At 51.3% G+C, this 25597-nt stretch overlaps 1 protein-coding gene and 1 pseudogene across 1 annotated transcript in view; one reads left to right on the top strand and one right to left on the bottom strand.

Annotated features, from left to right (window-relative positions):
* INPP5D (inositol polyphosphate-5-phosphatase D) overlaps positions 1-25597 on the top strand; it is a 131123-nt gene that overhangs the window by 78432 nt on the left and 27094 nt on the right. The window contains exons 6-17 of the mRNA XM_027118170.1: positions 61-148; positions 4715-4795; positions 4946-5017; positions 6532-6655; positions 13965-14071; positions 15963-16065; positions 18331-18527; positions 18938-19055; positions 22402-22498; positions 23043-23181; positions 24681-24789; positions 24958-25046. Coding sequence (XP_026973971.1) covers positions 61-148; positions 4715-4795; positions 4946-5017; positions 6532-6655; positions 13965-14071; positions 15963-16065; positions 18331-18527; positions 18938-19055; positions 22402-22498; positions 23043-23181; positions 24681-24789; positions 24958-25046 — 1324 coding nt within the window. The remainder of the gene's footprint in view (positions 1-60; positions 149-4714; positions 4796-4945; positions 5018-6531; positions 6656-13964; positions 14072-15962; positions 16066-18330; positions 18528-18937; positions 19056-22401; positions 22499-23042; positions 23182-24680; positions 24790-24957; positions 25047-25597) is intronic.
* On the bottom strand, positions 5549-6232 carry LOC113605236 (calmodulin-binding transcription activator 1 pseudogene; annotated as a pseudogene).

The following is a 25597-nucleotide window of genomic DNA, read 5'->3' as shown; positions in this document are numbered from 1 at the left end:
GTGTGATGCCTCACTGGGTCCTCACTAATCCTTGACCTTCACCCTGTCCCCTACCCCCAGCGAAGTCACCCGGACCCTCCCTACCCTGGAATCTCTGCAGAGACTGTTTGACCAGCAGCTCTCCCCCAGCCTGCGTCCACGGCCTCAGGTAAAGACTTTGGGATTGGACAGATGAGATTGATAAAACCAGTGGGGCAGGGGTGGGGGGTCAGATGGGGCATGGGGAGAAGAGGTAACCAATGTCCCGAGGGCTCAGAAGGAAGCACCGCCTTTGTTGGACCCCCAGAGTATAAGGGGGCCGGGAAGCCTCAGCACCCTGACCCCCCGCCCCCGCTGGATTTTGATTTGAGGAATAAAGATTTCAAATTATGCAACCGCCAGCAGAACTCCTTATTAGTGCTGAATAAGGAGGCAAGGCAGGACCTTTTCCCACCATTTCTCATCAGAAACTGAAAAAAACATGAGGTGCCTAAATGCTTGATCCCTCCTCATGCCCCAGGAAGAGCAGGTGAAGGCAGGCCCCCCGCCAGACACACACACACACACACACACACACACACACACGCACACACACACACGTGCACACACACACGCGCACACACACACACGCACATGCACACATGCGTGCTCACAGCCTGGCAGGGGGCCAAGGCCAAGTTGTCTGTGTCACAGAAGGTGTCCTCGGCAAAGGTAAAAACAAGCACAGATAGGACTTTCAGAGAAAGCACTTGCAAGGGACAAGGGTTTAAAAATGTTTAAAAAGCAAACCCTTCCAAGCACGATTAAGTAAAAGCAACCAAATTTTTTAAGTGGGAAGAGGATTTTAAAAGCCTGTTTTACTGAAGAGGGACTGGGAATAGCTGGGATGCCCTGGAAAAGATGTTAGTGAACACTTCATGAGTAACTGGAAAATGACCTGCAAAGCAGGGAGACCTCTTCTTGCCTCTTAGACAGGAAAATTTGATTGGTGAAGCCAGGACTTGGCTCTAACATGAGGGTCAGGGACTCACAGCTGAGAGTGGAAATGGCTTTCCTGAAAGGCACTTTAGCCGTCTGCATGAAAATGTTTAATGCCCGGAGTCCTTCAGGTAAGCCATTCTACCTGCAGGCAGCTGCCGTAGGGTCTACATGTTTGCATAGAGGTGTTGACAAAAATGTTTATCACAGCTTTGTCTCTAAAAACAGAAACGCTGGAAACACAAACAGAGAGAGAAAGGGTTAAAGTATGATGCAGAATTCTGTTCTAAGGTGGATGCACTGACTCCAAGGCATACTGTTGAGTGAAAAAAGCAAACGGTAGAACAATATATAAACTAGGATGTAAGTCTACACGTGGAAATCGTACCAGAAGTGTTTGTACCCAAAGGGCTACTCTGTTCACGAGGAGGGGGTGGAATTGGGCCAGAGGGGCCTGGGTCAGGGGAGACTTCAGGTTTGCCCAAATGGTTTTTTGGAGTTTTTTTTTTTTTACTGAGAAAATTTGTGTTCTATTTGTACAACTTAAAATTCATCAGGATAAAAACAACAACAACAACAACGTAATTTTGCTTTCCTTGAAGTGAATGGTGGGTTAATTTCCGGGAAAGTAAAAGCAAATCTAGACAAAACAGAGACCCTACCAGACACTAAAATTTAAATCGTTTGAATACAAGACCACACACCCAAGTCTTTGAAGTAGGATTGGAAGAGGGAGAAGCTTCCAGAGAGAAAAGCTGGTAACAGCCACGCCCCAGCATGACGCCCTGCGTGCAGAGGCCAAAGTGTTTGCATTCGGTGGCAGGACAGAGTAGCGATGGGATGGGAGGTGGCATCAGGATTTAGAGGAAGGGTTCTGGCTGCCACCCTCCTGTCTGAGACCCTGACTTGTCAAGAAAAGCAGACAATGTCTTGATGCCTCCAGAAATTCACAAATGGAAGAGGGAGTTCCGAGGCTGCCTGAGGTAGAGGAAAGAACACTGGCCTCTGGATCAAAAACAGCCAAGTTCAATATCTAACTCACCTCCCTCCCGCCTGCCCCGTCCTTAGTTGCCTTATCTGAGAAATGGGCGTTGTCATATCTGCCACTGCAGGGGTATATGAGGGAGTAAATGAAATTGCTTGGGTGAGACATCTGGCCATGGTAGCCTCTTACCAACACTAGGCCCTTTCCGTTAGGTAGGCAAGATAAGACGGGGACCCCTGCGCGACATTTATTTGAGAACTGCTGGGAGGTGCAAAATGCAACATTATCAAAATGACTGCTGGTCCGAAGTCTGGGGAGAGCCCTGGGTCTGCCCTATGTAAGAACAGAGAGTCGTTAACCTTGGAGCCCACATCCTCCGAAGTTCAACTGAAAAGCTAAGTGCAGTAACCAGGTCAGCTTCTACAAACCCACAGGTGGCCCTCAGACCAATTCGCCCACATTGAGGCTGAGTTGTGAACTCTGCCCTCAACCTCAACGCTAGTGACATTTGGGGCCGGATCATCTTTTGCTGTGTGGGACTGTTCTGTGCATTGTACGATGTTAAAACATCCTGGCCTCTACCCACTAGATGCCATTAGAATCCCCCAATTTTCACAACCCAAAATGTTCCAGACGTTGTCAAATGACCCCAGAGGGCAAAATCTGTACCAGCTGAGACCCACTGGGCGAGATCTACATTCAAATCTCAGGTCAATACCAGCTTTGTGACCTTGAACAAGTGACTCACCACTCTGACTCAGTTTCCCCATCTGCAAACCAAGGACTAGAAGAGTCAATACATCTTAAACACGCTGGGCATAGCATACGAACCCATCACATGGTCATATGTATTCTGCCTAACGAGGCAGTAGAGGCTAAGCTCCAGCGTTCTTCTAATACCTTTTGTTCCAAGAACTAACTCCCACTTGGTTGGTAGCTTCATTTATACTTTGTACGTCTTTACCAAACCTGCCCCAAAAGACATAGATTCGAAGAGAGAGTGGGGAAGACACCATCCTACCACCAGGTGATGGGCCGGGTAGTAAGCAGGCGATCTTCAGTGTCTGAAGGAGGATGAGGGGGTTTGAATCTGCCATCTTTTCAACTCTTTATGAGAAAAACACCCCTAAAACAAGGGATCCTGTAGTCTCCCACCTGCTGTCCTGCTCCATTCTTACCTGCATCTCAGCTCCACTCTTTTGAGCCCTCCTGCTGACCAATAATAACTGAAGACTGATTGAGAGCTTTGTCGAGGAGCAAGGGCCAAACCAAAAAGAATTAGAGAAAGTTGTGACAGAGAGTAACTGCCACGATGATGGCAGTGATGGCTGTGCTGGAGGTGGCCGTAGCGGCAGTACTGCTGATGGTCAGAAGTGACAGTGATTGGTGACGGCAGAAGGAGAGAGCTAAAGCGGCTGCTGGGAAACTGAGGTCAAAAGCCTCTGTAGGGACTTCCCTGGGGGTCCAGTGGGTAAGACTCCACTCCCAATGCAGGGGGCCTGAGTTCCATCCCTGGTCAGGGAACTAGACGCCACGTGCCGCAACTAAGAGTGTGCAGGCGGCAACAAAGATCCTGCGTGTGGCAACTAAGACCCCGGTGCAGCCAAAATAAATGAATAAAAATAAATCTTTAAATAATAATAATACTTATTTTAAAAAAAAAAGCCTGTGTAACCTGGCTGACTTATTCAGGAAGGGGTGGGGTAAAGGGACATCTCCTCATCGGTGACAACCCTCATTCCACTCTGCTTGGTGTTCAAGGTTGTCAAGTCTGGTGTTCTTGTCCTAGTGGAGGGCGGGGATGGTGCCCTTTTAACTCTACATCTCCAGCACCTTGGGAACGTGTCTGGCACAGAATAGGTGCTTTGTAAGTATTTGTTCTGTGAATAAATGCTTGAGACCGTGGACTTGGTGCCAGGCAGACATGGTTTCCTGGCCTGCTGTGCCGTTACTAGCTGTGTGACTTCTGACAGGTAACGTCAGCTCTCTGGGCCTCAGGCATGCATTGAACAGCTTTACCGAGCATCTTCACTGGCCAAGCACCAATGTCACAGCACCGGACACATTTCTCACGGTCCCAGTTCTCACAGTGTTTACATTCTAGCAGGGGAGATACACAATGAGCAAATAAACAATCGTGGTGATTGGTATGAAGCAAAGCAGGGTGATCTAGTAGAGATGATTTTAGCTCGTGTGGTCAGGGAAGACCTCTCTGTGGCTCTGAGACCTGAATGACAAGGAAGTGGCCTTCTCAGTGACATCCATGTTTCTAGGGATTCCTCAGAAAGTATAGCTCAAGGCCAAGGGCAGATCAGAAGTGAGGATGAGCGTGGCTGGGGTTAGGGGTGGATCATACAGAGTCTTTAAGAGTTTGGATCATTTCCTCTCAGTGGTGGGAAGCAGCTGGACCAGGGGGTTTCGAGCCGGGGACGGCCGTGTTTCGGAAGTCGAGCCAGGAGCACCGATGCAGTACACATAGGAGGGTGGAAAGGTTATAATCGAGGACAGGCCTCGGTTTTGTTTAAGCAACTGAGAAGCACCGGGGAAGAAGCAGGTTTAGAGGGAAGAAGAAAGGAAGATGCATTTTTTGGTCATCATAATTTTGAGACGGTTGTACATATCCCTGATTTCCTTGTCTTCAAAGGGGGACAATAATCGTACTTGTGGGGTTGTTAGGGAGATGAACCAAGACGAAGCATGGAAAGCGCTCAGCCTGACGCCTCTCAGCGGCTGGCACTCAGCATCCCGTCCTTATTTGCTCTCATGTACCAGGTGCCTGGTGAGGCCAATCCGATCAACATGGTGGCCAAGCTCAGCCAACTGACAAGTCTCCTGTCTTCTATTGAAGATAAGGTATGTGGGGGACCCTGCAGCTTCCCTGGACTTCTCTATGGCCCCCTCTTCGCTTGGAGAATGCCCAGGTACCCCTGTGACTCTGTCCCAACCTGTACTGCCTTCCCTTCCCCTCCCAGCCTGAAGGGCCCCGTGCGTTTCTGCCCACAGGTCAAGGCCTTGCTGCATGAGGGTCCCGAGTCTTCCCACTGGCGTTCCCTCATCCCACCAGTCACCTTTGAGGTAAGTGGCTGTGGACTTGTGCTTCACAGGAGGGGGCTGGGGGCGGTTCTGGTCCCTGGGGAAGGGGGGCTTTTGATGGACCCCCAGTCCTTCCTCAGGAGGGAGCCCAATGGCTGGGCTGAGATTGACGGTCAGCGGAACCAGCTCCCTGGGAAGATGATTAAACCTTCGAATGGGTGCCCAGATGAACCTGTGGAGCCTTCGCCAGGGGGAGGCTCCCAAGGAAGGAGCTTCTCATTGGCCCAAGATGCCAAAACTTCTTCCTTCTCCAAATGGGGGCAGTGAGTGTCATCAAACAGAGGGCCTCCCCGAACTGGCTGGAAAATAGTGCCTCAGGGAGGGATTAGGGGGAAAAAAAGTGATTCCTGTGACTTCCCCGAAAGTGACTGAGTTAGAATCTCCAGGCCCAGAAATTTGTTTTTCTTTTCGTGTTTTTTTTTTTTTTTTTTTTTAATCGCTCAAAGGGGTATCTCTATTTGAGGAAATCAGCGTGTGACACTTTGAGAGATGAAATGTTACAGCTTGTACACCAAAATCAAAAAATGAAAAATTAAAAACTGAAATGGTTACCAAGGTAATGCAGGTCAGGGGATCAAAGGTGAAGGGTCACACATTATTAAAAAGAAATCCAGAAGGACGGCTGCATCATGATCTCTCATTAGTGTTCCAACGGTGCCTCTCTGGGTAAACTTGAACATTTCGGCAGACATTCAAGCAGCTTTTTCGGTAAAAAGATTTTTACGTGACTGTTGCTATTCCCATGATCATCTTCTGTAGGTGGCACGGTGTTGAGAACACAGTAGGCGCGAGCTCCGCGGAATACACTTTGGGAACCGCCCTTCCGGCTTGTTTTCAGTAGCCATTTGCCCTCCGCGTGCACATCCTCCTCCGCGCGACCGGGACCACGAGCGCGCTGTTTTCTTCTTTTCTTTTTGCGCAGCACTGGTTCCACATTCAGAAACAGGACAGGATGCCCATCCCCACATCCTTCCTAGCCCTGATGACAATTCGATATTAAGATGTATTTCCATCTTCTGAACATGCCTAGGCAATTGTCTTTTTCCTAATTATTATCAGTGAATGTTCACTTATTGGTTGTAACGAGGCCCAGGAGCATAAATCTGTTACTAAAATCCTTTGTGGAAGTAGATGACACATCAGATTAATGAGTGTTGCCACATTCAGCTGTGAATAAACCATCTTCCAGTCGTTCATCCGTTCCCTTCACCAGACCTGGCGGAATAGCTGATGTGCACACGGTGGGCAAGCTGGGCTCCTCCCACGTTTCAGGGACTCTCACGAGCTGCCCATGGAAACTCCCTCTGCGGCAGGGAGGCTCAGAAACAGAAGCCCAGTGGTCCCGTGCGGGAGGGACACCAGGGCTGGACACATGGCCAAGGGCTGCCCAGTCGTATCGACAAGGGATCACGGACTGGCACTGTGAAAGCACAGAGAAGGGATAACCAAAATCTCCTCTGCCCCTCCCCTCCTTCCCCCCCACCTCCTTTTCACAGGTGAAGTCAGAATCTCTGGGGATTCCTCAGAAACTGCAGCTCAAAGTCGATGTTGAATCTGGGAAACTGATAATTAAGAAGTCCAAGGACGGTTCTGAGGACAAGTTCTACAGCCACAAGAAAAGTAAGGCCCCCTCATGTCTGTAAAGTTCTCATTCTGCTAGTGCCCTTACTGTGGCCGCTCAGCAGCAGGCTGCTGGAAAAGTAAGTCCTGCCAGGCACCTTCCACCCTCTGCTGGGGTACCCACCAACCCTCAGCCTGCCTGTGGGAACCCCCAGTCATAAGGCTCCCCTCTCGTGCCCCCTCTACCTTGAGGCCTGCCCTGTACGCTCCACCTGCTTCCTCCCACCCTGGGGAAATGAGCTTATACTTGGCCCAGGGTGGCGGTTCCACGTGTGTTCATGCTCTTCCCTGCTAGGAGCCACACGGACGCGTGTGGTCATCATTATGCCTGGTTCAGGCCCTGCTGGCCAAATCAGGCTGCATCTCTAGGGTAGCACAGACAGAGAAACAGTTTAGCATGGCATTAAAGTCACGAGCTCTGTCTGAATTCACATCCCAGCTCAGCCACTTAGCACCAGTGTGACCTTGCATGCGACACTTAACCTTCCTGGGCCTCAGTTTCCTCATCTGTAAAATGGGGATGATAAGACTCATGTGAACGGATCTACGTGTAAGGCTCCTTAGGAAAACCTAGCACATAGGAGCCAACTCTGGGCAACTGAGGCTTTGCATCTCAAACAAACTCATCAGTAAAATGGAAAATGTTCACACGCCAAAAACTTATAGAGAAGCTGCTGTGGGCCAGGCACTGGGGATCCAGGGCAAGCAGGATGGTCGAAGACTCTGTCCACGTGGAATTTACATTCCAATGCATTGAGTGGCCAATAAATATGTCAATACGATGATTTCAGCTATTACTGAGTGCTCCGAAGAAGGCCACAGGTTGGATGGAGAATAACTGGGGAGGGGGCGGGGAGGCAGTTTTAGAGGCAGAGTCTAGAATTGGCAGCCTTGATAGTGAGAATGGCAAGTGACAGCCTGCAGTGTGGCCAAGGTCAGGGGAAGAGAAAGGCTACAGAGAGGCTCCCAGGGGAGGAACCCCTGGAGGACAGCAGGGCTTTGGGCAACAACCAAGCAGAATGGGGGCAAATGCTGAGATGCGCCCCTGGCATCACTGGCCTCAGAGGCTGGCCTGCCAGGGAGGGGGCAGCTCCAAGCCTCAGTTTCTCCATCTGTACAAGGCGGGGAGCCTATGTATCATCACGTGATATTTTCTGAGCCGCATTTCCTTACTTGATCTCATTTTATCCTCACCTGGCCGACAGGTTCCCTGAGATACTTGGTAAGTGCTATGGACTCTCCCCTCAAATTTCACACAGCAGTTTGTATTCCAGCCCCTGAAGACAAAGCCCCTCTGGTCTGTAAACAGTATTTTTTATTCTGCAGGGGCTCAAAATTTGCTTAGTAGCATATAATTAGGGATACCAGATTAGCAAATAAAAATACAGGATGCCCAGTTAAACTCAAATTTCAGGTAAACAATGAAAAAGCTTTAGTATAAGTATGTCCCGTGCAACACTTGGAACATACTTGTAGTGAAAAGGTACGCCTTTTTCTGTAAAGGAATCCCAGTCATCCTGTATTTTATCTGGCAGTTCCAGGCATGATCAGTATCTTTTGTTCTGAATAAAGTAGTATGAGAAGAGAAAGAACAGAGAAGGATAAACCAGAAAACATCAAAGTAGAGAGTAAAGGTAAACATTCTTTCACGAAACTTGTGTTGTAGTTATACATACACATGCACACACACATAGAAATTGTATGCATGTGGTCACCATGTAAAATCTTTTTCCTGCTGTCTGGAAGCAGAGGACTCTCCTCTGGTTCTGTTAGAAGCCTGACTTGTGGGATGGAATGTTCTGGAGGCAGGTTCTGGTTGGAGACCATGACTGATGGCTGGTGTTGAAAAGTTGGGAAAATCCCGCTGCTCTAGCCTTGCCAAGCAGATGCCTGTAGGGAGCGTGGGCTGTGCTTCCATGCTGTCTACCCACTGTCATTTAGCCCATGAGTTGGAGTGGCCTTCAGATATTGTCCTGGGTCACCACCACCCACTCTGAAGCTCTCGCCAGCAGAGATGGCAAATGGGAGCAGGTCACAGCACATCCCACAGGGGACTCGAGGGTACATGACACGAGCCACAGCCTCGCCCCATCAAGAACACTGGCCTGAGCTGTCTATTCAGATGGTGGATACTTGGCCTGACAGCCAAGTCCTGCAGATACCACTCGTCACCCCTAGAACCTCCTAGGGCTGGACATCCAGGCGGGATGGGAAGGGGATTGTGTGTTCAGCACCAACTCGATGTCAGACACTATGCTGGGAACAGCAGGACAGAGGATAAGAGCACACATGGGCTCCGGGGCTAGACGTCCCAGGTTCAAATCTAGGCTCTGACACTTGCTGGCTGTATCATGTTGGCCTAGTTGCTTAACTGCTCTGTACCTCCATTTTCTCATCTGTGAAATGGGAATAATAGGCTTGTCATGAGTAGACGAGCTATATGCCTGTAAAAGTACATCCCATGAGCCCAGAGGCAGCACTGGCCCCACGGCAAAGTGTCCAGGTAGAGGCCATGGGGGCTGCCCCACAGGGGCCTGCCCTGTCCTGCAACCTCCTGCTCCTGAGTCCCACCTGGGCTGTGGCACGAAGGTCCAAGGGATACTCTCAGGGCATCAGGGGGGATGGAATTCTGGGGACCAGCCCTGTGCAGGAGGTGGGGTGCAGAAAGGAGAAGAGTGGTGTTAGGAGCACAGGGAGGTGTTAGAAGCCCAGCCTTGAGTCCCAGGTCAGCCACTTGTGACCTTGGTCTAGGGCCCTCTCTCTGTCCTCAGTTTATTATTCTGTCCAATAGGTATAGTAGCATCCTGTAGGGCTGCCGTGAGTCTTCAGTAAGTAAACATCAAAGTCCACAGTGTCTAGCGTCTAGTAGATGCTCAAATAATTGGCTGCTACCATCATCATCATACAATTATCCCTCCAAGGCAGCTTTGAGGAAGGTAGCATCGAGCAGTGAGGAGGACGACGGACCAGGAAACGAAGTCCCTGGACACTGGAGTGTGACAAGCTGTCATATTCACGCAGAGTTCGATCGCAGTGCCGGGGCAGGACCGCTCAGTCCACTGCCAACTTGGGCAGGAGAGCTGGGGACTTATTGAGGGTGTGAGCGGGGGAGGGCTGTTGAAAGTGACGGGCTTAGAACCATACTTTCCTCTTAACGGCCACAGAGTCTGACTTACAACTGAAAGGAATGGCCTCAGCTTTGACAAAATGAAACAGAAACCAACAGTGAGTAAGGAGATTGTCAGAGAGTGCCTGACGGCTCTAAAAACTTGAGGTTTCTGGACTGAAAGAAGTGCTCCTCAGGATTCTGAGGAGCACTGTGAATTCTTATCAGTTAATTCAATGCACATTTTTCTTTTGAGCATCTTCCGTGGGCCAGCCCTGAGTTATATAGCCCTCCCTCAAAGAACCTGCAGTTCAGGAGGGAAAGCTGACGTGTGCGCATGTATTAGAATGTGGATCAGATGTGAGGTTAGCCCTGGGGGAGGACTGAGGAGCTCTGTGTGGGGCTGTGCGGGGAAGCTTCACACCACAGAGGTGGCTCTGCCTGGGGCTTCGGAGGATGAAGAAATCACCGGGCCTTGGTGACCCGGGGTGTGTTCTAAGTGCAGTGAGCCGCTGTTTGGAGGTTTCAGGCAGGGGAATGGTGTGATCCCCTCTAAAATGAACTCTGGCTGCTGTGCTGAGAATAAACGGTGGCAGGGGCAAGCAGAGACAGGGAGACCAATTAAAGGGCTGTGACAGTGGCCGGCAAGAGGTGGTGGTGGCTTGAGATGGGGAAAGATAGGCAGATTGGGAACGTTGTGGAGGTAGAACTGCTCAGACCGGCTGATGGAGGAGATGGACAGGGCAAGGGAAGAGGAACCGAAATGATTCTATGTAACTAAGTATGGGAACAAGTGGGCCACTTACTGACCCTGCTACTGACACTAATATTAGTGTTAATAATACTCATTCTGAGCAAGCAAGATGTCACGTCCCAGGGGCAGCCACACAGTCCTACAAAGAGAAGGAAAACCAGAGATTCAGAGGGAGGGAGACATAGCCTAAGAGCAGCAGATTTGGAGAAGTTGGGCATTCCAGTTGGCAGCAGTAGGAGTCTGTGACTGCCTCTGACAAGGCTGAGGGGACTTCTGAGAGCAGGGCCCCCCCACGAATTCCCTAGAGTGAGACTTCAGCTCAGGATGGTGGCTGAACACACACACGATTGTCAGTTCCCTTCCTAAAGGCAAAACTGACAGGGACAGAGAAAACAGGAGGGAAGGTAATGGCAACACAATTCTGAATGCTGAAAAGCAGATGGATAATGAGAACCAATGTATAGGAACCAAAAAAGCTAAATTTTAAGTATGGCATAGGGAAAGTTGAGACGCCTGACATACCACAGAACCACAAAGGGCATAGGAGTCAATAGCAACCGGGGCCCCTGGAGCGAGGGTGAAGCTGGGGTTACAGACAGCAGGATTGGATGAAAATCTTTTAAAAGAGTTAGACCCACCAGATCCCTGTCCATGCCACACAGCTGGTGGCTACCCCTCACACATTAGGCAGAAGACCTGAGGTTCATTCTCTGGAGGAGGTGAGGGAGTGGGAGACACCAGCGTTACTTCTGAACGCTGAGACGCCAGCCTTCACCCCTGCCCAGCTCGGGATGCTGCCAGCCAGGCCCACACCCTGCAGGCAGGCAGTTGGAAGATTCTTCCTGGACCACATGACCAGCCCAGGAACAAAAAATCTAAAGACACTGCCATGAAGAGGTTCCCCACAAGTCAACCCATGAGACCACCCAGTGGAGAAACCCTGCTGGACAGTCCCCCACTGGCACTGTTGGGATTCACAGCTAAGGACCACCAGACAGTGGAGAGAAGCCTGGAATAGGAAAAAATGAGACTCAAGGCAGAAGTAAGGAAAAAAGACAAAAAACGTGCAGGAAACAAATTATGACAGTTAAAAGAAATTGGACCAGGAAACAAGAACAGAATGCTATTAAAGGAACACTCCGAGAACAAAATAAAAATGAGGAGAAAGGAGAAGGAAGGGAACAGGCGATTAGTAAGGAAAAGTAAAAACATTATAGCAGAATCTTTTTTCAGAAATTTTAAAAATAAAAACTCAAAGGAAGGGTGGAAAGATAAAGTTGAGGAAAGCTCCCAGAAGGTAGAACAAAAGGACAAAGTGAGGAGACATAGGAGAGAAGGGATTTTTGAAAATTAGAAGACCAGTCCAGGAGGTCCAATACCAATATAATGAGAGTCAGTAAGAGAAGACCGGGAAACAGTGAGAAAAAGCATTAAAGAAACAATTCAAGAGAAGTTCTCAGGACTAAACAGTTTCCAGACTGAAAATGGCCCACCAAGTGTGCAGCACACTCTGAGGCACATGCAACATTGGAAAGTCTCATAACACTGGATTCTAAGAAAAGATCCTAAAATCTTCAAAGCAAAAGATAGATTATAGCCTGGGTCAGGGGTCCCCAAGACCATGTCCAGGTACAGTGAGTGATTCTCCAGGAAGACTCCCAGGACTCAGTGTAGAGTCATATAGCTGTGGTTTATTACAGTGAAAGGACATAGCACAGTCAGCAAAGGGAAAATGTGCCTGGGGTGAGGTCTAGGAGAGACCAGGCACAAGCTTCCAGAAGTCCTTTCCCTGTGGGGGTCGCGCAGGACGTGCTTAATTCCTCCCTTGATGAGTTGTGACAACACATGTGAGATGTCATCTACCAGGGATGCTTGTTAGAGACTCAGAATCCCGGCATGTTACTGGAGGCTGGTCATGTAGGCACCTTCTGCCTGGTACACACCCAGACTCCCAGGAGGAAAACAAATATTCAGTGTAAACCACACTGTTGGTACAAACATCACAGGCACAGTGAGTTGCTCTTAGTTCTGGGGATGCTGGGAACCCTCCCCAAATCCAAGGTCCTAGATGCCACCCAAGGGCCACCTTCAAGCCGGCTTTCCAAGGATAGCAGTCAGGCTTGCCATGTGAACTCTTCTGCATACAGATGGATCAGAATGATGTTTTATTTCTCAGCAGCAATGCTGCAAACTAGAAAGGATGGAGGAAGGTCTCCAGAGTCCTGAGGAGAATTATTCCTAACTTAGAGTTGTGTCCGTGAAGTGTGAGGGTAGAGTTTTCAGACATGCAAAGCTTCCAGAAATGTATCACCCCATCCCTTCTTTCTTGGAAAGCTACTAGAGATGTTGCTCTACCAAAATGAAGGCATAAACTGAGGAAGAGGATGACATGGGATCCAATACAAGAGAGACAGAGGTGAATGGATTTCCCAGATGATGGAGAAGGAAGGCCCTAAAGTAACGGCTCTGCATCAGGCCTAGAGGTCACCAGTCTGGAGAAGAGAAGGCCCAGAGGCTCTGGGAGAGGCTCCCTCAGGATGATGAAACTGATGAAAGTGATTGACCACACGGAAAAGAGAGTTACAAACTGAGAGAGTTAGGACCACTGAAAAAAAATACGGCAATTATTAACTCCAGGAAAAACAGAAAGTTGTGTAGGAAAGAGAAAGCCGTCAGGGCTTGTCTGTCAAGAGCATTCCCATAATAACAAACACTGAATGCTTATCTGGCCAAAATGATGATATAATTATTAGAAGGATGATGGAGGGACTGAACTGGCAGGGGGAGGGGAATGGTGAGGTGGGGGAACAGGTTGTAAATGTGAAAGAGAGCTAAACCTTCATCTTCTATAGTGGGAAGTCAATATGTAATAGGAAGTACTTAAGACTGAAACACCAGGAAGTAGCAATATAAGCATCGTATTTAGAGTCATGAAGTAAAATTCCAAAAGAATCCACTAAAAGAATTGATAGTGGTTGCCTCTAGGGAGCTGGACATTGGAGGGAGGTGGGGTTGGGGAGTGCAATTGTTCGTAAAAATCTTGTAGAACAATTTGAGTCTTTTAGTCGTTGATAGAAGTGAAAATATTTAATTTTTCATTTAGATATAAATTCAAAAGCACAAGAGGGAAGGGAGGAAGAGAAAGGAAGGAAAAGAGATAGGGAGGAGGAGAGAGAGAGAGAAGGAAGGAAGAGAGGGAGGGAGCTGAAAAGATGGACAGTCACACTGTCTCTGCTCCGGCCAGGCCACCCTTCCTGTTCCAGGCACCACCCTTCCCAGCCATGAACTCCTCCCTGTAAGAGGAGCAAGAATCTGGGAGACCAGGCACAGATCTGGGGCTCAGCCTGGACGCGGAAAAGTCAGGACTGTTGATGGTCAAGTGCCAGAGTGTAGTGGAGGCTCTACATATTGGGTGATGATGAGAAAGATGAACTTTCATCCCTCTTCAGTCCTGCAGCTCATCAAATCTCAGAAGTTTCTGAACAAGTTGGTGATTTTGGTGGAAACAGAGAAGGAGAAGACCCTGCGGAAGGAATATGTTTTTGCTGACTCCAAAGTAAGTGACGACAAACCACTAAGATGGGCCAAGAGGGGAGTGAGGGACGCACAATTTCTGAGGCTTGCTGTGTGCCTGGAAGTCGGTACCGTGGGCTCACTCAGCTCTCACAACCCATTTCCCACCTGGGAAAGCCAAGCGCAGGAAGCTGAGGGGGTGCGTTCCAGGCCAGCTGGGATTCAAGCATCACAGCACCATCCTCTCCCTTTGCTACCACGCCTGCCCCTGAGAGAGTGCATCCTTTATTATCCATGTCTTACTAGCCCTGAGCCCCACTGGGGGGCTTTGAACTTCCCCGGGATGCACCCGGAGGTCCTCAGGGGCACCCAGATTTAGATCTGAGTCTCAACCAGCGCTCCCTCCATTTCTACACTTTGCCCCACTCTGCAGAAGTGAGAGTCCCTGCCAGGCCTGGCTGCTGGAGTAAGAGGTGGGTGGGCAGATGGAGAAACTTGGGATCTGGGCGTTGTGGTGGGCCTCTGTACAGACAGTGTCTCTGTGACCTTATCCCTCACTTCAGACATGCCAACAAGGGGCTGAAACCCACCCTTGCGGCCCTGCTGTTTATCCTGCTGTGTACGACTCGGATGAGACAGGGCACAGAGAGCTCCCAGCACGTGAGGTGTTGGCTGACTGTGTCAGCACCATGGCAGAGGGACAGAGCTTCTATCATAGGCTCACAGGGACAGCCCCACTGAGTGCCGGGACCCACCTCTTTCTACCTGTCTGGCAGGGGTGGGCTGCTGGGAGGCCAATGGGGGGGTCCAGGGGTGCCCAGAACTGGCTGAGAGGGTGAAAAGGACTGGGAGGAATGATAGAGAAGGAACTGGGAAAAACAAGGAAGTGGGGGCCAGACAGGTGGGGGGAGGCAGAAACCTGGCTGGGCAGCGTGCTGGGCACGTGGGCAGAGGTCCAAAACCCAGTTCTGCTCATTGCCGCAAGCTCAGAAGGATGAGGCGCTGAATATTGAGTCATTTGTAACTAAAAGCAGGTTTCCATAAAGACAGCCATCACAGTTCTTCGTGAGCTGCTTTCTACGGAGGGAACTTGGATTTGCCATTAGATTGAATCATGTGAAATTGTCAAACGTTGGTAATTTCATATGGTGCAGCCTGAACCTTGGGGGCATGCTTGTTTGGTCACCCTGCCCTATTGGACTGTAAGCTACGAGAGGGCCACGTCTACTTTGTGCCCTACTGTGTACCCAGGACAACTAAACGAAGACTGTTAAGAAGGCTACGACAGCCTTTGTGTGTTCTTTCCTTTTTAATTCGTTTCTTTGATTTAAATTTTCTTTCATTACGTAAGTAATCTAATTCTCATTAGTGAAAAAGTATACAGATAAACAAAAAGTTTAAAATAGAAACAGCCCTATACCACTAGTAATCCTCGGACTCTATCTTTCAGGATGGTTTTTGTTTGTGTTTTTTTAACACAAATGCAGTGGTGCTGTTCATAGTGTTTTGTCAACTGGTTTTTCATACTAAACAAGGTATCTTGACCGTCTACCCTTGTTGATGAAGTACTTCTGCCCCCCAATTTTTAAAACCTGTGGTCTTCTAGCATATGGATGACCCATAATACAGTTAGTAATTCATCTCCTAAGACCGGACACGAAGGTTTCTAATATTTTCTGCTGCAGTCCCCACGATGTAGTCGGGTCTTCGAACAGTCCCTGATTCTTTCCTTAGTCAGGTCCTTGCAGTGGAAGGGCTGGGTCAGAGAGAAGCCGCTCTCTTAAGACCTCGGACACGTATTTCCAGATGGCTCTCCTGGAAGTCCACACTGATCTGCGCTCCCCTCAGTTTTCTCGAAGCTGACCAGTCCTTTGAAAGTAGCATGTGCAGGGAGGCAGAGGCCTGTCTGAGTCTGTCTGCCCTTCAATCCCTAGAAGAGAGAAGGCTTCTGCCAGCTCCTCCAGCAGATGAAGAACAAGCACTCAGAGCAGCCGGAGCCCGACATGATCACCATCTTCATCGGCACCTGGAACATGGGTGGGTCCACATGCCACCCCGCCTCCAGGCACCTCCCCTGGGGTTCTGCTTTGCTGCCTCAAGCATCCTTGCCTGCCTCCCCCCCACCCCCAGTCCCGAGACCTGGGTACCCATCCTGAGACAAGGGGTAAGAGAAACAAGCCCTGGGATTCTCATACCCCAAGTGCAGCTGAAATGGGTTACGTTGCTTGTCGAAACTGGAAAGTCTGAATATATGGGTGAAGAGGCTCTTGGGCACCTGCCAGCCTGGGGCAGCTTGCCAAGGGGCTTCAGTCCTGGAAGGAAGAACTCCCTTTTTGATTTGGGCTGCCAGGTTTATTGAGCAAGAAAGAGAAAGAGAGATGATGCCTAGTTGAATTTGAATTTCCTATAAACAACAAATTATTTTTTAGTAGAGGTGTTTAGCTAGAAATAAATACATACATACTAAATATATATTATGCTAAATATATATACTATATATATTTACATACTAATATATACTAAGTATATATCATATACTAAATATATAAATGTATTATACTGAATATAAATTATACTAGATAATTATTTAGTATAACCATTTGGCTAGAGGTAAGTGCAGATATACACCAAATATGCATTGTACTAAACATACACAGTATATACTTAGATGCTAATACAAATTTTATACTAATATGAATTACACTAAATAATTATTTGGTGTAAATATTCAGCTAGAAATTTTAAAAAATTAAGTAGATACAGAACGTCTAGTTAATTTAAATTTTAGACAAACAGTTATTGCATGGGACATACTTATTCTAAAAATTATCCATTGTTTATCTGAAATTTGAATTTGACTGGGCCTCTGTCTCGCCTACTTTTGTCTGGAGCGGAGTCAGGACCACCTCCCAATGGAGCACAGTGTCACCCAGCAGCCCCCCGGGAGGAAGAGGCTGAGCAGAAGCCCTTCGTGGAGGGGGAGGGGTCAGTCCGAAATAGAAACGCAACATGGGACTCCTGGCCTGTCACTTGGTGGAGGATGGGCTGGCGTTCCAGGAGGGAAGTCAGGAGAGCTGCCCACCCCAATTCCACCAGACCCAGCCTCCCCAGACCTTCACGCCCAGAGATTCCAGGGGCCACGGCAGCGCTGAAGTAGAACCCTTGCCCAGTTCCTGTATCCTTCTCTCCCCACCAGTGTTTCTTACTGGCCACCTGATTTCCTCAGCTCTCACACTTGGGGGTTCATGCACGTGGGCACCGGCCCCTTCCCGTTTTTCCCTCTGCGAGCCTGGACGTCTTAGATTTGGCTGGGCACGGTTCAGGCCGTCCAGGCGCACAACTGCAGGGGGTGCCCTTCACACGGCATGGAAGGAGCTGGCCAGGGCCCTGCCTCACCAGGGCAGCACGCGAGGCTCTCCCCGAGCAGAGACCACCAGGCCCCAGGGTTTGTGCTCCCATCCTGAGCCACAGTGGGAGCAGAACTCGGCGGCAGTCAGGTCACTCCAGCTCTTGGCTTCTAGGCACTTGTGAACCAAGAAAGTTATCTCTTTGAGAAAAAAGTTTACTCAACCTCCAAGGGCACTTTGAGGGAAATAAATCTTTATCATCATTTCTTTATTGAGCTGTTTCAGCTCAGCTTTTGAAATGGCACTAGGTGGGCCTCCATGCTCTTCCATTTCTCTGGCTAACTCCCGCACATCTCTTGGTTTTCGGCTGAGATCTCTCTTGTGCAGTGAAGGCACTGTTGTCTCCTAACCATGGGTTAGAAGCCTCCCTGCTAAACTTGTCAGCCTCCAGCGTTCTCTCACCACCAATGGAATGTAAACTCCGCGAGGCCCGTGTCTCAGTTATCACTAAAGCCCCAGAGACTAGGACAGTGTCTGACATCTTGTGCTACCAGTTCAAGTTACAGAATCTTCAGGTGTTTCTAGTTTTGAAACTTAACTTTATCTTTACAAAGAAATGTAACTGAGGGAACTACCTGGCAGTCTCGTGGTTGGGACCCCACACTTTCACTGCTGAGGGCCCGGGTTCAATCCCTGGTCAGGGAACTAAGATCCCGCAAGCTGTGCAGCACAACCAAAAAAAAAAAAAAAAAAACTAAAAGAAAAAGAAAAGTAACTGAGTTCTCACCCTCCCTTACATCCTGGGGGATGATAGTACCTAGTTCTTGAAGGTATATTTCGCTGGGGGAACTGAATGGTTTCCAGTGACTGTGTGAACCTCTCCCACCCCCCACGTCTGTTTTGAATTCTCCCGATGTACCTCTGACTCACTTGGTGTTGGGTTTTGCTGTTGAAGGTAACGCCCCCCCTCCCAAGAAGATCACGTCCTGGTTTCTCTCCAAGGGGCAGGGAAAGACGCGGGATGACTCTGCTGATTACATCCCCCATGACATTTACGTGATCGGCACCCAGGAGGACCCCCTGGGAGAGAAGGAGTGGCTGGAGATACTCAAACATTCCCTGCAAGAAATCACCAGCATGACTTTTAAAACAGTGAGCAGTGGCCACATTCCTGGGTGGGACTCTGGGGCAGTGGGCTGGGCAAATCCAGGAGCATCTCAGAAGCAAGAATGTGCTCAGTGGGCCCCTCCGCTTCCAGGGCCAGAGAGGGGCACCTGTATCCAGAAATTAATGGGGTCCGTGAGCATTGCTCATCACTGGGGTCCCCCCTCTTCCCTGCCTGAGCTTGTAGGTCATCTTTACTTCATCGAAATCTCATCAGTGCCGGCTCTCATCTCCAAGACCCTTTGTCTCATCTGTGAGGCATCCTTAGGAGTCCCCCAAAGTGTAGGGACTACAGACAGGGTGCCCCACACCTGGGGCGAGGGATGGGTGTGACTCTCTTGCTCTGGGGTCAAGCACTGTGTCCTGGCCCAGGGTCACAGCCTTGTCCTCCCCGCCAGGTCGCCATCCACACCCTCTGGAACATCCGCATAGCGGTGCTGGCCAAGCCGGAGCACGAGAACAGGATTAGCCATGTCTGCACCAACAACGTGAAGACGGGCATCGCCAACACGCTGGGTGAGCGGGGGTGGGGGGGTGAGCGGGGGGCTGCGTTCCACGTAAGCTCGCTCCAGCCGACGCTCGCGTGTCCATCCCACCTGGGGTGGGCGGTCCTCCTGGCCTAAACGTGCTCGGGGTCTACACCAGTGCTTCTGGGGCTCTGGCAGAATGTGGGTTCTGACTCAGTACATCTCAGGAGGAGCCCGACATTCTGTGTTTCCAACGAGCTCCCAGGTGGCGTCAGCACTGCTAGCGTACGGACCTCACCTCGAGTGTCACGGACCGAGGACAGGGGTTGGCAGACATGCTGTGAAGGGCCAGGTAGGAAGTATTTTAGGCTCTTCAGTCCACGTGCAACTCCTCAGCCCTGCTGCTGACACAAGAGAGTAGCCACAGACAGCAGGAACATGAACGAGCGCAGCCGTGTTCTAGAAAACTGTATTTACGAGCAAGTCGTAGGTTCAGTTTGGCCACAGACTGTAGGTTATGATCCCTGGTCTAGATCTAGACAGACTCAGGTTGGAGGTGGAAACATTGGTATCAGCTGAGCCTGTGGGGACCAGTCACAGGGCTTCAGAGAACTGAAAACAGCAGAGGGCTGCATGCCTGTGAGTGTGAGTGTGAGTGTGTGTGTGTGTGTGTGTGAGAGAGTATGTGTGTGTGTGTGTGTATGTGTGTGTGTGTCTGTCAGTCTGTGTGTGAATCTGTCAGTCTGTGTGTGTGTGTGAGTCTGTCACTGTGTGTGTGTGAGTCTGTCAGTCTGTGTGAGTCTGTCAGTGTGTGCGTGTGTGAGTCTGTCGGTCTGTGTGTGTCAGTCTGTCAGTCTGTGTGTGATGGTGAGTGCGTGAGGGCAGGTGCACCCACCCAGGGGCCGTGGGTGGAGCTGAGGGCGAGGCCAGCGGTTTCTGGTGGCTGGTGTCAAGGACAGGACAGAGCCCCAGAGGTAAGAGGAAATAGCATAACTGCTGCAGTTGAACGTGAAAAGCCCTCTCAGCCTTTCTGCTGACAGACCGCAAGCTGCCCGCGTCCACGCCCACCCGCCCCCCTTCCTTCCTGTGGCAGCGGCCCTGCTCTGAAGCCCATGCCCTCTGCTGCCCAGGAACCTCCTCTAGTCCTCGATCCTCGGCTGCCTGGGCTGCCCGCCCCCTCCCACCAGCCCTTCCCCAGCCTGCACCGCGCTCCGACCGCCCAACACAAGGCCGGCCTCCCCCCGGCCGCTGCCCCAGCCCTGGTTCCCGGGTCGGAGCCGAGTGTGCCCCCAGCCCCCTGGCACGGCGCTGGGCCTGGGCTCCTGACCACCGCACGCGGCGGCCTGCTCCCACGGACAGACGGGCGGCGGGACGCTTGCGGGAGGGAGCGGCGGCAAAGCGTGTGTGGCGGGGACTAGAGCAGATCCAAGTACTACCTGAGACGGCGTCCAGGGGCCTCTGACAGGGGGGCCTTGGGACCCAAGTCCGAGGGCAGAGGAAGGGTCCTCGTGGGAGGGGTGTCCCACGCAGGGGGAGCAGCGAAGCCAAGGCCCCGTGGTCCCTGGGCTCAGCTCTAGTGGGTGATGATGGGACAAGGCCAGAGAAGGAGGCAGGAGTCCTGGGCAGTCGGAGGGCAGCTTGGAGGTGGAGGAGTTCCCCTGTACCAATGCCCCCCCGCCTCCCCTCCCCCGTCTCCTGGGGCTGGTCTCCCTCCTTACCTCCCCCAGAATGGCTCCCAGCCATGGTCAGCACAGGGCAGGAGCTCAGTGAGTGCTGGCTGACCGGCGGAAGATCTAAGACCTCCTGGAGAGCTAAGACCTTGTACCCTATGCAAGGCCGTGTGCTACATGCTTTCCGGCTATTACTTAATACAGGCGCCCTGTGTGGGCAGGGACTGTCATTAGCCCCATTCGCAGACAGGGCTCTGGAGGCTACAGTGATGTTCCCTAACCTGTCCGAGGCCCTGTGACAAGGAAGTGGTGGGCAGGGATTTAAACCCAGGCGGCACCGCAGGGTGGGGAGAAAGCTGAGAGGAGAGGCCTCCTGGGGGCGAGGGGAGCAGGGCAGGGTGGGGGTCGGCGGAGTGGGGGGGGCAGGAAGCCTGGCCTGGCTGGGCTGTGGCTCCCCTGAGTCCCAAGGGGCAGAGCCGGGTGATCTCCAAGGCCCTTTTGCTACCCAGCCCAGACAGAATGTCAGCCACCTGGGTGGTTTTAAATTTTGAGTACCAAATTCAAAACAGGAAAAGGAAACAAGGGAAGTCGATTTTAATAATATATCTTATCAAGCCTCATACGTTCAAAATATAACCATTTCAATAGGTATTCAATATAAAAATTTATGAGATATTTTACAGTCTGTCTTCCTTACCGAGGCTTACAATTCCGATGTGTCTTTTACACGTTTACATCTCAGTCTGGACCTGTACATCTCAACTGCTCAGTACGTACGGCTCACAGATGCCGTGATGGGTGGAGCAGGTTCCCAGACTTCGGCATGTGTCAGAACCACCTAGAGCAGGGTTGGCAGACTTTTCCTCCAAAAGACCAGAGAGTAAATATTTCAAACTTTGCAGGTCATGCAGTCTGTGTCATAATTACTGGATTCTGTCTAGGGGCATAACTGTGTTCCAATAAGACGTTAGTTATAGACTATGAAATTTGAATTTCATACAATTTTAATGTGTCACAAAATATTCTTCTTTTGATTTTTTCCCCAAATGTTTAAAAACATAAAAACCATTCTCAGCTGGTGGTGGGTCAGTGTCTGCCTAACCCCTGTCCTAGAGAGGACTTGCTAGACATGGATTACTGGCTCCCACTTCTGAAGCTCTGATTCAGCAGGTCCAGGGCGGGGCCTGAGACGTGTGCTCCCAGCAAGTTCCCAGGTGGTGCTGATGCTGTTCTGGGGAACATACTCTGAGGACCACTGGTCTCAGTGTGGGTTTTGGTCTCTCCAGGAAGCTGGAGTTAGCTGGTCACCACCCGCTGCCCCCCAGCCCTGGTCTCCTCCTTCTGAATCTCCTTCTCAAGGTTTCTGGTTCCTTCTAATGGTCCTGCTTGGGCATGTGGAGAAACTAACACCCCACCCCCCCACACTTAGAGGGAGATGCCAGGATGAGTTAACACCAGTAGCCTCCTCCCTCAGCCCTGCCGAGAACCCCAAGGTTGCTGGCTGCTCATCCCATTTTCCTGTTGTCCTGGAGGAATCTCGCCCCCCAGTCCCTACCACCTGTCCCATCTCCCACCCCAGTTGAAGCTGTTCTGCTCTCTTCCTTGGCCTCCACTTTCCCGCAGCGGCTCTCCCTCCTGACGGATGACGTTGCTTCACCTTGATTTCCCCCCACTAGGCAGCTTTCCCTGTTTGATGCTCTGACTTCTCCCTCCCCCTCCCTTTAGGGAACAAGGGAGCCGTGGGGGTATCGTTCATGTTCAATGGAACCTCCTTGGGGTTTGTCAACAGCCACCTGACTTCCGGAAGCGAAAAGAAACTCAGGTAATGGAGCTCATGCCCCCGGAGCAGGGGTTGGGGTTATTTGCCCAGACAGACCTCAAACCCTAAACACCATAAGGACGGCTCAGCCCTCGGCTGGGACCCTGTCCGGTCGGTCTCTAAGGGCTTTTCCCGTGTTCTCATCAAAGGCAAGTACAGCTACATCCACGTGTGGCTGAATCTTGCCTAAAGGACGGAACAGACATTTCCTCATGTCGCTAACCCAGCAGACACCTAAACAACACTCCATTTCTCAAGGGAAAACCTCATCCGGGGCGCCCTTACGGATGGGCATTTTGCCTGTTGGTGGCCCAGCCACGCAGACGGCCATCTAGAAGACTGATGATTCCGAGTCCCTGCGGAGCGGATGCTCCCGGGGCCCCGCCCTGCGTTCCCAGTTCAGCCCAGGGGCTGCATAAGCGTGGTTTGCTGCCACAGGGCTGGAGATTTCAGTCTCACTCCCCGACGTGTCCCCTCTGACTTCCTGGCACGGGCAGCAGGGAACTGATGCCCCTGTGCTAAGCTGGCTGCTTTTTTGTTTAATTAGGCGAAACCAAAACTATATGAACATTCTCCGGTTTCTGGCTCTGGGAGACAAGAAGCTGAGCTCCTTTAACATCACTCACCGCTTCACCCACCTCTTCTGGCTCGGGGATCTCAACTACCGCGTGGAGCTGCCCACCTGGGTGAGGGGCCGTCCTCCTGGGGCTGGGGATGCGCAGGACAGAGGCTCCTTGCCTTAGCTCAGGGCAGAGGGTCAGGGAGACACACGACCGAGCTGGGCCAAGGCAGCTACTCCTCCGGGACTCGACACTGGTCCCATTACGGAGCCGCTGCCTTTCTTTACGGCTGGCCTCTGCTCACGCCTACCTGCCACATAACTGTCCTGGCCACCCCACCTCACCACCTGTCTGCCGCTCTGGTCCTCTAGCTAACCAGCAGTGGCCCCTCAACTTGCCAGTCCCAGATGCCCAGGAAAGGCTGAAGTCTGCAGAGACCAGCTCCATTTTCTCCCCAAATCGTGGGTCACCGGGCAGCCTGAGGAAGGCATTCCTGAAGTTGGATGCCCATCCAATGAGCAGCAGTCAGAGGGGCCACATGGCACAGATGGCCTTGCTCACTCAGGGAGGGCAAAAGATTCCCTGCGAAGGGAGTGGGCAGGCATGGCCCCTGGACACGCCTGGAGCGAGACTCGGTTGCTCCTGAAAGATGGGGCAGAGGCCAGGCATGGGAGGAGAACCGTCTGCCCCTTGTGTACCAGGAATACTTCGGCACTGCTGTCTGTGAGGGGAGAGGGGACGGCAGAAACGGACCTGATTTTACAGGGGAGAGAGGCTCCTGGAGCACAGGCGGCCTGAGAAAATGGCCTTGGGTCGGTTACAGGCCTCTGCCAGTTGGGATTGAACTCCCCTCCCAGATGTTTGCCCAGCCCTCCCACATCCCTCGGCCTCCTCGGCCTGTTGCTGCCACAGCGGCTTTTAGGGCCCGTCTGTGCCCCCCTCCCCCTCCCCGGCCACTCCCTCCCTCACAGGGTGCTCCTCGGGAACTTTCCTTCTCTCCCTCCTGACTGAGCAGGGAGAGGGGTGGACAGAGGCTGCACAAATCCTGACCCTTCACAGTTTAAGGGGCCGTCCGCCCATTCACTCCCCAGGAGGTCAGCCAGGTGCATTCGCCAAAGCGGAGGCAACGTAAGTCTCAGGAGAGAGGACAGCTGGATTCCAAGGACGGCACACCCCACCGATATCACACCGACTCTCGGAGTCCGAGCCCGGATCACGGAGGCCCAGTGCCCATAGCTTCGGGGGCTGGGGTTTCAGATCCTTTCATGGCTTTACAACAGGCTGTCTCACAGAGAGAACAGGCAGCCAGGGAGACATACCTACCCATCTAGGGAAGCCTTATAAAAATGATGCTAGAAGTCGGTACACAAAAATAGTATCCCTCTGTCAAGTTAGAATAGCCAGGAGCTTATGTTACTGAGTTGATGTTTCACTACGATTGCAGGGTTGTCCGTATAAAACGGTGGAGTGTAAATAAGCACCAGCCCAGCGTCCCTGGGACCAGGGCCTAGTGCAGCTTCGGGGACTCGGGTCCTGGCGCGCCAGGCAGGGAGGTGGCGACGTGCCTCTTACCACGTTGGTGAAAGGGTTGTCTCACCAGTGGCTTGGCCGTGTCTTTGCTCCAGGAGGCAGAAGCCATCATCCAGAAGATCAAGCAGCAGCAGTACGCAGACCTCCTGGCCCATGACCAGCTGCTCATGGAGAGAAAGGAGCAGAAGGTTTTCTTGCACTTCGGTGAGAACCGCCATCCTTCTCTCGCGGGCCGTCTCCCTCCAGCATTCTGTCTCCCCTTTTCCCAAGTATCCTCACCGGGGGAAGGATTATGCCTGGAAAAGAGGGAAACTTGGCCAGACGTGAAACATGGGAAATCAAAACTGAAACCGTGGTTTTGTTTGGTCGCAGAGGAGGAAGAAATCACATTCGCTCCCACTTACCGTTTTGAAAGACTGACTCGGGACAAATACGCCTACACTAAGCAGAAAGCCACGGGGGTGAGTCCTCTTCCCTGCCCTCCGTCTCCACCCCCCAGCACACCTCACCCCGCCCATAAAGGTGAATGGGAAGTGAAGAGCACCCTCATCCACTAGGTAACAAAAAAAGAAAGAAAACTAGAAATCATATGTTGATCATGTCACAGAGCAAAACCCTCCCCTAAGGAGAGGCTGGGCAACCAGACATGCACACTGCAAGCAGTTGCCTCATGACGCTTCTGTCCACGTGTGTACGTGTGTGCGCGCGCGTGTGTGTGTTTGTGTGTGTGTGCCACATCTTCTTTATCCATTCATCTGCTGATGGACCTTTAGGTTGCTTCCATGTCTTGGCTATTGTAAATAGTGCTGCTAGGAACATTGGGATGCATGTATCTTTTTTTTTTTTTTTTTTTTTTTATTTATTTATTTATGGCTGTGTTGGGTCTTCATTTCTGTGCGAGGGTTTTCTCTAGTTGCGGCAAGCAGGGGCCACTCTTCATCGCGGTGCGCGGGCCTCTCACTGTCGCGGCCTCTCTTGTTATGGAGCACAGGCTCCAGACGCACAGGCTCAG

This window comes from Aethalodelphis obliquidens, unplaced genomic scaffold (assembly GCF_003676395.1).
Source record: "Aethalodelphis obliquidens isolate GAN/ISIS:26980383/991018 unplaced genomic scaffold, ASM367639v1 scaffold2, whole genome shotgun sequence".
Lineage (NCBI taxonomy): Eukaryota > Metazoa > Chordata > Mammalia > Artiodactyla > Delphinidae > Aethalodelphis > Aethalodelphis obliquidens.
The sequence above is the reverse complement of the archived record's forward strand: the minus strand, read 5'-3'. Positions and strand labels throughout refer to the sequence as shown.